This window comes from Sturnira hondurensis, unplaced genomic scaffold, assembly GCF_014824575.4.
Source record: "Sturnira hondurensis isolate 20B ecotype Veracruz unplaced genomic scaffold, ASM1482457v3 Scaffold0004136, whole genome shotgun sequence".
NCBI lineage: Eukaryota > Metazoa > Chordata > Mammalia > Chiroptera > Phyllostomidae > Sturnira > Sturnira hondurensis.
This window is the reverse complement of record NW_028076767.1, coordinates 48,090,430-48,105,184: the sequence shown is the minus strand read 5'-3', so window position 1 is coordinate 48,105,184 and position 14,755 is coordinate 48,090,430. Positions and strand designations below refer to the sequence as shown.

Here is a 14,755-nt window from a genome sequence, read left to right as displayed (position 1 = left end):
TCAGCCAGGGCAAGTGTTTTCTGATTTTACCATTCTAATATAGGATAACCTAAATCTTAAATATTCATTTAAAACCAAAATGTTCTCTTTTTTTTTTGCCTTCTTCAGAAATGCATAGATCCTGTCATCCGTGGATTAGAAAGAGAAAGACTGTGTAACTGCTAGGATGAGCAAATGGCTATTTGGAGTTGCTGTTGAAGAATTTTACAGCATGACAAGCCTGCTCACATGCAGAGTCTGGACATTTAGATAAAGACCTGAGTTTAGGATTCCCCTTCTAAGTCCCTCTACTGACTTTCCAGGGGTACCTTTTAAAATAACAGCAAAGTCAGGCCCTAGAAAGTTAGTGATCTCTGCTCCAACCACCTTATTAAGTAATAAGGTGCTTGCTACTCTATCCCAGGTTTGCTTCCATCTGACAAGGAGAACTGCCCTTCCCCCAGCTCATCGTACTGCACTCTCCAACCCCAGCTTCTGGGATTTGTAAATAAAAAACATTCTGACCTAAAAAAGTCTTCCTTATTTTCTTTTTATCCAACTTAAAAATTGAAGATTACCAAAGTACAATGTAGGGAATATAGTCAATAATTTGTAATAACTACATATGGTGCCAAACATATGGGGAGATTGCTTCATAAATTGTACGATGTAAGCCTGAAACAAATATAAAATAATATTGAATGTCAGCTATAATTGACAAATAAAAATAAATAAATAAAAATTGGCAATTACCTATGATATTATCATTTGTGTTTTTCATCTTGAACATAACTTTTTTGTTCCTATACATGATTTGGTCTTCTGAGCCCCTTGATTTTCCTCCACTCCTTTTCTGGTCTCTCTGAAATTTCCCAAGCTTCTTTTAAAAATTTAAAAAGGATTGCCCCAGTAGATGACATTATTTTAAAAAGAAGTCCCAAGTTAAATAGTGCTCCAGATATCCTTCAGCAATGAAAATACAATACTATTGTACTTTCCTCTCTGTTACTCTAAATTTTCATTTTATTTCCACTTAATGTGGCAGGAAATCATTCCTGCCAAATGATTTCCTGCCAAGTGGACTAGTTACAATAAACTCTCAGCTCTCGTTAGATGTATGGGCAAGTATAACTCTAGCACTTTTTCAAATACAGGGCAACAATCTAGAGTTTTTCCTTTCCAAGTGTTCTCACTACCAGAGAAAGTGTGTAGGCTTTTTGGAAATGGCTGCTCATTCAGCAGAAAAGCTAACAGTTCTATCACAAGGTCCACATGGTAAATAGTATTAGATGTTGGAGAAGTAATGAGGTCAAACCTCAGCCTCCACCAGGGAAATTCAAGATAAAGACAATGATTTCACCAAGAGTTTTCAGTTTTCCCAGATGCTTACACCTAGGGCACTTTCTGGTCAATAACACGAAAAATTAGGTGACTAAAAGATGAGATCTTGAATATAAAAACAAAGAAACAAACACACAGCAAAGTTTGCTCACATAAGAAAGTTGAACTGGTTACAGACTCTCATTCAGATTCTACAGTATTATCTTGAACTTCTTTCTAAAGGACAGGAAAGAGGCAGCCCCCAGTGAACGAGGTCTTGCAATTTAAAGCAACTAACATTGATATTCAATGACCCTGCACGCTAACACAGAACTGCTATTTTCAGAGAACAGATATTTAAGTAGCTAGAATACAGTGGATCAAATAAAAAACATCTTAAAAACTTTATAAGCAAGCATTTAAACAGTCCTACTGAGGCCTGCTAGAAAAGAGCAACAGGTGGGTAAATCCAGATCCAATCTGAGACAAACGTGGCAGCAAAATATGAGGGGAAAGTGTGAACTCTAAGACCCATGCTCATTAAATATTATTTATAATTTGAAAACAAAACAGGAAGGCAAAAACAAAGTCCCTATATATTTGAGTGATTAATGTTGTCCTCTAAAACTACGCAAAATGAGGAAGGACAAGGAAAAATCAATTCCAATGAATGGAACAATTACCAATTTTTTTAAACACATGAATTTCTAATATTGAAAATCCAACACAAGATGAAAATTGGCACTGATAAAATAAATCATCCCTAACATTTACATCAGCAGCTTCTGCCAAAGAAAAGTAATATATTTCAAGTCACTCTTCACAACTGAAGTATCCAGAAAACAACCACTTGTTAACACATACCTTATGTTTTCTAACAGTAGTTTGATAAAAAGAAAATAGTAATAATAGTTTAGGAATTAAACATACCCATGTATTTCTAGAAAGAATTTTCTCAAAAAATGTGTTTTACTTATACATAGATAATATCGTATATGTATGCATCTTTATTTAGATTCTATGAGAGGAGATTAACTACATTCTGGAGTAAAATTGTTTTCTAAGAGAATATTGCCTCTAAATCCCACCAATTTGAAATAGAAAAATATGTATTTTACATAGGAGAAGCTCTAAAATGACCTAAAGTAAACTGGAACTGTAATACATGTGTTTTTTTTAAATTAGGAACTATGTCAGTATTATTATCTATGTAATCTATGTCAGTATTATTATCCCTGGAGAGTATCGATTTCAGGAAAAAGTTTTGCTTTCATAATTATACAATGGAAAATAAATAATAGAAACATTCCAACAATGACAGAGAAAGTCAAAATATAAACTGGATTATAAAAAAGGGGTAAGGTTCTTATTAACATAAATTCCCCTCCACTCAGGGAACTATTCAAGTCTTGTTACCCAACAATATATACTAAAATTGAAACAAAATATTATATATGAGTGGTGTATTTTATTTTGTATTTGTTAAAATATTAGATAAGCAATTTATATGAATCTGTTTCTAATTTTTGGAAAAGTGTTTTATATCTTATTGACAGAAGTAGTGTTCACTTCATAATAAGATTTTAGCCTCTTATCTTCTTGAACCTATTCCGCATATATCTTTATAAAATATATACATAACAGAAACTTATTCTTACCAAAGAGTAGTAGTGTTGCTTGTGAAACTAAGTTAAGCTATTCAAGCATTTACAATTTTTGTGTTCATAGGCAGGCATCGGTAAATTATTGATGCATTTTATATACGATCAAATAATAACCAAATGTTATTAATTAGTGTACTAATTAAAGAGATAGAATTCTATCACCATGCTTAAAATCATTCCAAAGGTACTCAAAGTTTGGCCTGGAAGCTGGGTACTTTGGCTCTGTCCCCAGCTTTCTACATGTGTTCTTAGAAAGCATCTCATGTGTATGATGAGACCTTTCATTATCTATAAATACAAGTCTAGCATTAGAATGGCCCTTTCCTGTTTTGAGATTTTATGTTTATGCCTAAAATATGTATCCCACAAAAAGTGTTTCTTCATAGAGTTTTAATTGACTGAATTTAAATGTGACATTTTTTTCTAGTTTTACAGAGCTGTAACTGACATAACACCATTGTCTAAATATAAGGTGCACAATGTGATGATTTGATGCATATATTATGAAATGTTTACCACAATAAGTTTAATCAACGCATCCTTCACCTCACATAATGACCATTTTTTGCTGCTGTTGTTTTGGCGAGAACATCACAGCTTTACTTTCACAGCAATAAGGTGACAATTTCATGTGATGTATATCTATGCACATGTAGCTTAAGTTAGCAGGGAAGTTGATGAGGCTTTCAGACTAAATGTTGTTTCAGTGGCCTCTGTTACACTCTATGTTTTACAACTTTTATAATTCATCCAATGAAAATCTACAGATCATGCATTGGAAATCACCTAAGAACATGAAAGAGAGATCAAGAAAGTCATCAAGAGCATAACAACAGAAGATGGCATTGCCCCAGTGACATGCTGTGCTGTCAATTCACCTATGGAGCAACTGTACGTCTATGCTTCTACTTTCTTGCAATGGGCCAGGCAGAGCAGTTTTGTAGCTGAAGGGCATGCATGACACTGAAAACATATCATGTATGTATGATTTTTTAGGTAACCTGTATAAAAGTGGTCACATATGCCTCTGCTTGGTTAAAAGCACAGAGCTGCATCCTTAATCAATCCAGTTTGGTTTCACCCCTGTGAGAAGTAGGGAGGTCGGGTACTGAGGTTTAGAAATGCAGCATGATAGAACAGTTCAATCAACGGATTTAAAGGGCACAAGGTCACGTACCTGTAAATAGAAATTAGTTACGTTCCACAGTATATGCCATATGCTCAAGACAAAGCAATATATTTGAAACACAGTAATAAGGTTAAATATCTTTCAACATAGATTTAAAAACAAACCAAACTGTCATATAATTATGCCATTGAGAAGAAGAATTTGAATACAGTAATGTGCTGAGATAATCTTTTATATTTTGTTTGTTCTTCATAAAAACACTGAAAAATGAGAGTCAATATTGGGGTGAGATGATAGTAAGAGTACATAGTTTTTAAAAGCACATTCTAAAAGTAGCATTTTATTTACCTTTCATTGTTATACTTATTTAATTTTTATATTGCAAACAGCATTACAGGAAAGATGTTTTACAATTAATCAAAATCAAAAGATAAGAAACATTAATTTAAATATGTCAGACCAAAATTTCATTGTTTATAGACACATGAATGCATTCAATAAAGAGAAGAGATTTTAGAAATAGTTTGGAACCAATTTTCAAAAAAAGAAATTGTCTAAGTAAAAATTCCACAGGAGGGTTTTGTTTCTGTAAGAATCTATGCATAAAAGATAGGATTGAATGTCAGCTTTCCCCACAGGTATAATTGTAGCTGATCCCGAGATTTTACTAAATCAGATCCATTTCTGAAAACATTATTTTGTTTTTTAAAATGCAATAATGAGAATAAATCTAAACTGCCTTCTACTGCTTCTCCAAGGAAAAAACTTTGTAAAAGAATCTAAGAAAATTAATCTGATAACAATGCAATTAAAATCATTGTAGAGTAAAAGGACATTATATTTCCATAACTGTGATGACTACAGATATTCATAAAATCAACTAAAGAAATGCATTTGCCAATAAGTAAGCACATTTAAGTTTGTCCAAAGATGATGTCTTTCAAAATGAGTACTGAACAGACAGATAAATGGGTGGATGGATAAATGAGTGAGTGAATCAGGTGAACAATATGAATGTACCTCTACCTGAGATTTCCTTCTGTACCATATTCACCCAATGAGTTCATCTCCATCCTTTCGAGTCTGGCTTAAGTGCCACCTCCTTTCACGGGCCTTCAGCCTGACATATCCCTGACTCCAAGTATCCTCAATGAACTTTATTATTCTGAAGCGGAATGTGCCTTGTTCTGCTCTATGTTATGTTATCAAGATAGGACTATAACCTAATAAACCAACATGAAGGAGAATTAGAAGCTGAACGTGAATCAGCAAATGCACAATAATATCATTATAACAGAAAATATGACTCTGGATTGCAACATGACAGAGATATATTAAAAATAACTAAATTTCCATTCACTCTCTTGCCTTTCTATGATGGTTAAAACTTCATGTTCGAATTTAGAAAGACCTCAGAAACACCAGCAGCTTACCAGCCTTTATCGTGTTAGCCATTTGTAAGCACAGATTAACAACATCCACTTCCCAGGGTTGATATAAGGACGTGTGTTCTATTGTGCCTACCTATCAAATGTTGAGTTGGTCACTGGGTCTCTTACTCTCTATGGTCCCTGTAGCACAGTAGATGCCGTGGTCTACTTCCAGATCCTCCTTTCCAGCACACGGCTCATTGCTCTGGCTGCCCGGAGTGTTGGCAGCTGAAGCTTCACAGCTGAGTTCCTCTCTGGGAATGGTGATGCAGAAAGGAGCTGCCCCATCCAAGTTTACACTCCCTCCCCCAGAAGAGGGGAGGGATAGCCTGTATGCAATAACGAGCTGCTTCTGGGAACAAAGGCTGGGATCAGCTGAGGCCTCTGCCGTGACTGCAGAGTTTTTCAACTTCCCCCTTTTGTTTCCCTCACTTCTCACAGGTGTAAAGAGTTGTTCCTGAGAACAGTACCCAGCAAAGTCTCTGATACAAAGATTTCACACCGAGTTGGTTTCACAGGGACCCTGACCTCGGGCTAGTTCCCTGTATAATCCCATGGTTAATATAAGGTAGCATACAAAATTCCAAACTGTCTACAACTCTGACTTTTCTTAAGACCTGTTTCCAAATACCTAACTGTTCAGGATCTCTTAGCTATATTGCAAGTTGCTAACAATTAAGATGTCCCAAAGTTAAAATGTTTCTCCCCTACCCTTTAAATATTGTTCGTCCCCTGTATATTTTGAATAGCATCAATAGCTATCCAGTTTTCTAAGCCAAAACCTTATATTATAAGTCAATGTGTATCACCCCAAGAGATATGTGGAATTCCTAACCCTTGGTACCCTTGAGTATGACCTTATTTGGAAATAGTGGTTTTGCAGATGTAGTCAAGTTAAGATGAGGTCATTAGGGTGGTCCCAATCCGATATAATCAGTGTCTTCATAAGAAGAGAAGACACAGACACATGGGGAAAATGCCTTGTTACAACAAAGGCAGACATCAGAGTGATACACCTGTAAGACATGCAAGGCCTTGCAAGGAGTGAGGCCTTGCAAGGAGTGAGGCCTACCACCAACATCTAGAAAAAAAACGAGGGAGGATTCTCCCTGGAGCCTTTAGAGAGAGCATTGGCCCTGCTGACCTCCATTGCAGCCTTCTGGCCTCTAGAACTCTCAGAGCGTAAGTTTCTGTTGAATAAAGCCACCAAGTTTGTGATACTTTGTATGGCACCCACAGGAACCTAATACACCCTTTGAAAGAGCTCACAAGTCATATTTCCAGGCCTTAAGTAAGCCCTCGTTTTTGAACTTGCATGTGCCATAGGGTTTATCCCCACCTGCCACTGCCGCTGTCTTTCTTAGCTAAAGCCTCACCAGCTGTCCTTTGGAGAACTGCAATAGCTCCCCCCTCCCACCTTTCTCCCCTGCTGGGCTTCATTACACCCCCAGTGCAATTTCCTTTAAAATTACAAGTTCACCAGCAACAAAACAAGACCTTAACTTTCTCTTTCTCTTAAGTAAAAATAGACATACTTCAATCTCCTGTCACGTGCATCAAGCCATCCACTGTCTGGCCCAGCCTACTTCCCACTGGGCCATTCTCACCTGCCCTTTAATGGGCCTTTTTTGCATCTGATGCTTCCCCACTGCCGGTCCCTCCTTTCCCTCCACGGGAAAGGTTTCTGTCTCTTTTTCTCATTTTCTCTCTTCCGTTCTCATTCTCTCTCTCTCTCTTCTTTGTGCTGCTGAATTCTTGGTTTACTGTGAAACAAACTGCAGGTGCCATCTCCTCTGTGAAGTATTCCAGTCTGTTTTCAAGAGTAGTTACCCCATCCTTTAAGATCCTGCCTCAATATTCTGTCAAGTGTTTTGATTATTTTTTATGTTTTTAATTATAAATTTGCTCTCCTCCACGGCAGTTAAGGCACTACCAGAGACAAAGGAGATCTTTACATTTAGTGAAGAAATGAGCACCTCTGATGCAGCGTCTTTTGAGTGTCTAGCAGGCACGGGGTAAGCAGATGCTCAGTAAATGTGAGCAGAAAAATGACTAGGGATAATTTATAGAAAAGGTCCTCAGATGTATTCCTTTTCAGTATTTTTCTCCCAGTGGTCAAGTGAATGAAGGACTTATACGGACTTTGATTCTGTTTGGAAAATGAAGTTTTGCAGTGTTTTTGAGTCATGCTTTTTGAAGATAGAAAGTTTGCTTATATAAAATTTAAAGCTTTCTCTGAGCTCCTTTCTCCATGGACCTCAGCTAGCTCCATCACAACTCTCTCTGACACAGTACTTCAAAACACTAAATAACTATTAAGTAAAGTATCTGCCTTTGTCTTGAGAAGGGCTGAATGGGTATCTTTCTGTGAGGAAATTTTTACACGGGGTGTTTTCCTCTCTGCTGAGTGCACAGGATGAACAAATTCACTTCAGCTGTGAGAAGTGGATGTGATGGGGCACTCAAGAGTTGGGGAATTTTAGTTTAAAATAATAGTAAGCCTAGTAGTGAATGCATGTAAAAAGCTATTGTTTCAGTAACTGCAGATATGACCCACACTGATTCCAGGAGACAACAAGCGATTGACTTTTGTGCTCCAGAAGAGACTATAAGCTGTCAAGGTGTTATGTGAGCCCTTGTGTTCCAGGGAATAATAGTTTGCTGTCCACGACACAGATGAAGAAAATCACTCAGGACCTGGCTGGTGTGGCTTAGTAGATTGAGTGCTGGCCTGCAAACCAAAGGGTCACTGGTTTGATTCCCAGTCGGGGCACGTGACTGGGTTGCAAGCCAGGTCCCTGGTGGGGGGGGCCATGAGAGGCAACCACACATTGATGTCTCTCTCCTTTTTTTCTACCTCCCTTCCTTTCTCTGTCTAAAAATAAATAAATAAAATCTTAAAAATTTAGAAAAAATAAAAGAAAATCACCCAGGATACCGGGCACAGGACACAGATAAAGAAAATGACCAGTCAGCAGATGAAAGACTGTTAGGAAAATTGCCAGACTACGGCTTTTATCTGGTTAACCACTTTCCTGAATTTCAAATCCCTCACCTACACTTTTCCCCCCTTACAAAAAGGCCAGCTTGAAAGGAAATGTAATATGGCCTGTTGGAGTACACACCCACCATCTTCTCAGATCGCTGCCATCTGAATAAAGTGCCCACAAAGATTCAGTCCCTGTCTCTGTGTATTGGGCCTGGTAGGGGACGGGCAGCACTGTCTTTTCTGGTATCAGATACATTTGTCAAAAGAGCAGTAAAGACGTATAAGGGGTATAAGATTCAGAGCAAGTAAAGGAGCTTCTCCGAAAGCTGTAGCTGTCTATACTGTGTACTTCATAATCTTTGAAATCATAAGAGGCTGTTAATGTTTTAAAATACTTAGAGAAATAAGCTGGATGGATATAATGTTTTTCTCTACAATTTGCATACACTTCCAAAATCAATGTTCTCATTTTGTAAAACGGCTCTATATTTTTCATTTTTAAAGCAGAGAAGTAATCTGTAATAGCTGAAAGCAAGGGGCATGTCTCTTTAACATTCAAGGATGAGCTAGCTCTCCATTTAAAAAATTGTTAATTTAGTTTCTTAGAGCTTTAAGTCTGAGACTTGGCACAATGAAAAAAAAGAACACTTCTTAAGAATTTAAGCCAGATGCCAATCACATTAAATGATTGCAGCTGGGTGAAAGAATTTTTTCCTAAGCACTGTTAGCACAAATGCCTGCAGTGTAGGTCTTAATAAATATTTCATGCTTCCTTTAAGGCTCCAGATAATGAAAGGCTTCACTGCTAATGGTAAAAATATGTGCATTGTGTTGTTAATGTTTGGCCTCAGGAGGAGGCTGACTCTGAGAAATGCAGTGACGGGAATCTTGTTTTCCTGGGTTCAATTCTAAGACAAACTTGAACATCAGTTCTATTGCCAATAATTTCCTCACAACTGGTTAAGATATTTTACTCAATACATTATTTGAAGTCATCTCTTTGGTCATTCCCTGGTAAGGTGTTTTATTATTAAATATGTTTACTTCATTGTGGAGAGTATATTTAACAGTCTGTCAGAACAAGGTAACCTGCCTATCTGAGAGCTGATACTAGAAGATGGAAAAGTCTCCATAAAATATAATGGGAAAATAGGATACTAGGACTTAAAAGACAGAGGTGTCAAAGGTCAAAGATTTTTTTTTCTTGTTCAAAATGTAAATTCTTAAACATGAAAGAGGGGAAGTACCACCAGGCCCTGAATAAAGATAATGATATCCCAGGAACCTGGATCAAACAAGCTGGGGTGAATTTATGTTCATTTGCCATGGCAACTCAATCCATTACTGTGGCCACTGGGAACACTACAGGTAAGGATGCTGAGGTTGTACACTGATTTAGGCAGGGGGGAGGTTGAAGGATGTGGGTGATAAGAGAGAAAAGTAAATGGAATTAAGCATTGCTAAGAAAGTCACTTAAATAGAGTTGGGTGGCCACTGAGGAAGTTGGGCCTATGCATACCTCTTGTGTTCATTCTCAGAACTGCTATTAAGTTGCTCTTTCTAAACTCCATTCAAGGCCAAGCTACAAACACCCTGGAACAGCATTTGCTGCCTGACTTTACTTCCTTCCATACACACCCTGGAATAGCAACTGCTACCTGGTAGTTTCTGCCAACCCTGTTTGCTTATTGGAACTAACCAATTCCAGTTACCTTGTTATCATTCATTTGCATGGAGGACCTAAATGGGAACTGCATTTGTGGTTTTTCCCTTTATAAACCCTGCCTTTCTTTGTTCTCCTCACAGCGTGATATGGATTGTTACCTGAATCTGTGCCTACAAGACTGCAATCCTTTTTGCTCAAATTAATGCTTTTTGCAAACCTCTTTTTTGGTTACCATGTGTGACAAGAGGCTCCCCGTGTGTCTTTATACACTAAAGTTGTGAACCACTGATCTATGTCATGCTGTCCCTCTTAATCAGTAGCAAGCAGCTACTTTCAGTGTGTATGTGACTATTCAGTTCCATTCTCATAAAAATTGTTAATTGGACACTTACTCTCCAAAAGGTACTTGTCTAATTAGTCACATAAACTCTTGAATCTTCATTATAATTTTAATTTGCATACAGAAAAACTAGGAAAAGGAGAAATTTTTCTAAATTTCTCAAAATCATAAAATTAGTTAATATCAGAGCTAGGATTTAGGGCAGATATTCCATCTCCAATAGCTACATTCTTAACCATAACTTATGGCAGTGCTTAATACAAATAACCTAAGTGTATTGAATCGGGCATTACTTTCTATTGGGTAATCAAGATTTGCCTGTTGGCCAAGGTTCATCAAGAATATACCATCACTATTCAAAGATATCTCAGGAATGAAAAAATAAGAAAGGCACAAAGGAGGGAATAAGCAATTTTTAAAAAGTCTGGGAACTCAAGGGAGAGCTGAAAATTGGGATTAGAGCAGGGATGTTAGCAAGGAAGGCTAATAGAAACACCTTGGACAAAGAAAATCAGCATTTTTGTTGATTTGAAGTGGTTCAATTTGAAAACCAAGTGGTAACTAGGGACATTTAAATCTCAAGCAACTGGAGAGAGACTCTAGACACAGGTTTTCATAGTGGATGGCACTTAATACTATCTCTAAGCTAGCCTAACAAATTTCCCATAAATCTTCAACTTTTATGATTTCTCATGTCCAGCATATTGTGTAGGATGTTTGAATGTACTCAAGATGACACACCTTGAGAAGTGCCATGGAAATTTTCTCATAAAGAAGGGCATACTCTCAAAATCCATTATTCTATTTTTTTAAAATATTTTATTTGTTTTTAGAGAGGAGAAGGAAGAAAGAGAAGGAGAGAAATATCAATGCGTGGTTGAATCTCATGCACCCTCTACTGGGGACTTGGCCGGCAACCAAGGCTGGGAATTGATCCCTGACTGGGAATTGAACCAGCAAACCTTTGGTTCACAGGTTGGCACTCAATCCACTGATCCACACCAACAATTTTAAATCTGAACTTCTTTTAGATGGTAATGATGATAAATTCAATAATAAACACAACACCTAACATGTGGGGGGCCTTACCAACTCAACTACTATGCTAAATAACTTTAAGAGATTCGTTTATGTATTCTTTATTGAAAGTTTCTGTATATAACCATGTAAACCATAGATATGAAATTAAAAAGTATATCTTTTTCTCACTATAGCTATGTCATAAAGTGATAATCAAGAATATTAGAATATTATCATCAAATGGTTTTTAGATAACAGGTGAAGGTCACTAAATTTGATGCTTTTTTAGAAAGGGTTTATGGGATAGGTGGCAGAATAACATTTTTGTTCAGTAACTGATAATTTATATACTAAATGATGTAACAAACCTCCACTGAATGGGACAGAGTATACGAACTCTTCAGAAGCATGGACTGGGGCCACCTGGGGATTAACCCCAATAGGAATGCGTGTTTTATACTTGAAATGCACAAAGACAGGAGGAGGGAGAGAGAAATAGGATGGATCTGTGAAGCCCGAGATTGGGACTTTTGTCAGGCTCTGCCTTTAACTAGCATTATAACTGTACATAAACTCATTTCCTCTCACCGAGCTGGCTTTCTCAGTTAGAAAATGAGGTGCTAAATGGTCAGATCCATAAGATTCTGTTTAAAATGTTATAATTTAGCATATTAAGAATAAGACTTTTACCAGCAACTAAGGAGATTCATGTAAGGTTACCCATGGGCTTTGAGCAAAGAAAAACTGACCAGGTAGGAAATGATTCCTCCCAAATATCAAGACAACTGCAAGTTCAGTGAACTGCCAAGCTACCAAAGTCCCTTATCCACTCAAATCCCAGCCCTTCAGAAAGGCTGTCAGATAATTGGGGTTTTATAACTAGAATCACTATTAGAAAAAAACAGACTACTGACTAGTTTTCCCTTTCCACATGAGACTAGACCCAGGTAACTGCTCCTGAAAAAGAGATGTAGAATCTGGTTTTCTATCTTCAAGACCAAATAATAATAATAATAGTAACCTCAACTTTTGAATTTTGGCAATATTACTTATTCCATGTAAGGTTTTAAAAATAAAATATTTATTCCTTTGTCACCTTGCAAAGAATTTACTTGGCTACTTAGAAATGTATTTTTCCAATTTACTAATCATCTATTCACTCAATAAGTACTGAGCAATTCCTATGTACCTACTACTGGTCATAAGGCCAGTACACACACACACAGCTGTGTACCTTTATTCCAACGACCACTATAAATGAGCGGGGTCCAGGTTTAATATAGGGTTAAACAGATAAAGGCAGTTGGTAAATACTTGTCAAATAGTTGCAAAAGTGATCTCAAGAAAGGAAAAAAAATTAAAGAGATATCTTAAAAGGTTAAACAGACCCCATTAAATTCTGTCATAAAAATGGCTTATGATTATCATATTCCCTATTAAAAAAACATAGGTCAATAATACTTTGAATATATGCAACCTTTCCCAGGTATGGGAAAGGAGGATACAATACAATTTCTGTTCTCAATGAGTTTATAGTACTCTTTGATGCATACAATCATTTCTCAAAAAAATAAAATAAAACTAAATAACACATCCAGGAAGAAGCATAATACTGCATGGGGTTCAGAGTGAGGAGAGTGGGGGGAAATCAGAAAGGATATGACAGTCCCACCTTTGAGCACTCTGGGCACTCTGTGAGCAGGTGTTAATTCAGTTAACCCTCACCCGACCCTATGATGCAAGGACTAATAAGTGTACAAATGAAAAGGCTGAACCTATGTCTTTAAAGATGTGTGTAGCATTTGGAATGAAGAAGGAAATCCCAAGCAAAGTCATTCAGGTACTGTGTGTGTGTGGCTCAGAAGGAGCCTGGCTTGTACAGGTGGAGGAGCTCATGGCAAACATGGGGAGACACAGTTGGTGAGAGCTGGTGGGGGCCATGAAGTGAAGGCTTCATCCAGTCTGTAATTCAGGAGACTCTGGGGACTGAGGACACTTTTTAAAGGAGTGACATGACTAGGATTGAACCTGAGTAAAATTAATCAAATAAGGAGATTAGAATAGATGGAAAATGGAGGCAGAGACACCAGCTGGGATTCTACTTGGGATGGTTTAGGCGAGAAGTAGTGAGTTCAAAGGTGAAGGTGATGAAGAGCAGTGGATTGAACAGACACTGTGGATAACTTACATGACTTTGTAACTAACTGATAACAAGCTGGGAATGAAGGAAGGGGAGACTTAAAGATACCTGGTGCTTTCAAATATAGGTAACCAAGATTAAACCAATTACTAAGAGCTACTAAGTAAAACAGATGAACCATCAGAAAGCTGCCTTGGACTCTCACACACACACAAACTATCTATCTGTATGCAATATGAGTAACAACTTATAAAACACAAATCTGAAAGTCCGATTCATTTCATACCCAGCAATAACGTGAAACGCAATGTGTATAAAGCATTCTTACCGCCTTGCCGTAGTCACTATCTGAGTCACTGCTAAGTTCCTCAGCATTCATAATTTCCAGGTCAGATTCCCCAGTGGCAATTGGCACAGTCACTGTGAGGCTGGGATTATGAATAAATGACTGATGATCGCTCTCTTCCATCAAGTATTTGTCCAGGTTCCTTCCCAAACTGCCAGGCCTGTCTTTCTCCTTGTGGAAATTGCGATCCTTGCTCAATTCAGCGAGCGTGCGGTTAGAGATATAGTTGTCCTTCTTACTGTTTAGATCTTCTGCTTGTCTTATCTCTTTGGAAATCTTCGGCTTTTGGGAAAATGTTTTTAGAATAAATTCACGTAAGGTTTGTTTCACATAATTTATTCCCTTTTTTATTCTGGTCACTGCAATCTGGAGGTTGTTTGTATCAGTTTCTTCTTCACTGGCTGTAAGATTGTCTGAACTGAATGAGCTCAATAATAAAGCCAGGAATAGGTTGAGGACCTACAGCAGGGTGGGGATGGGTGTGGGGAAAACAGGGAGATAGGAAATAAAAAAAAGAAGATAAGCACCCTTTTCTGAAATAAAGGTCAAAACCCAGACCAGCGATGAAGATCCCCACACTTCTCCACACATAGATGAGAGCACATGGGGTAGATGAGAGGCGAGTCAGTCACCGCCTGCACCAGCTCCTGCACACTCCGAAGGACAGCCATAGCCATGAGGGACCAGCAGGAGGAGCCCAGGGAACGCTCCTTCAACATCATCATTAAGTCA

General features: G+C 37.6%; 1 protein-coding gene across 1 annotated transcript in view; it reads right to left on the bottom strand.

Moving 5' to 3' along the window:
- Positions 1-14,755, bottom strand: part of SCN9A (sodium voltage-gated channel alpha subunit 9) — a 137,883-nt gene that overhangs the window by 35,769 nt on the left and 87,359 nt on the right. Inside the window, exon 17 of the mRNA XM_037044562.1 lies at positions 14,006-14,482. Coding sequence (XP_036900457.1) covers positions 14,006-14,482 — 477 coding nt within the window. The remainder of the gene's footprint in view (positions 1-14,005; positions 14,483-14,755) is intronic.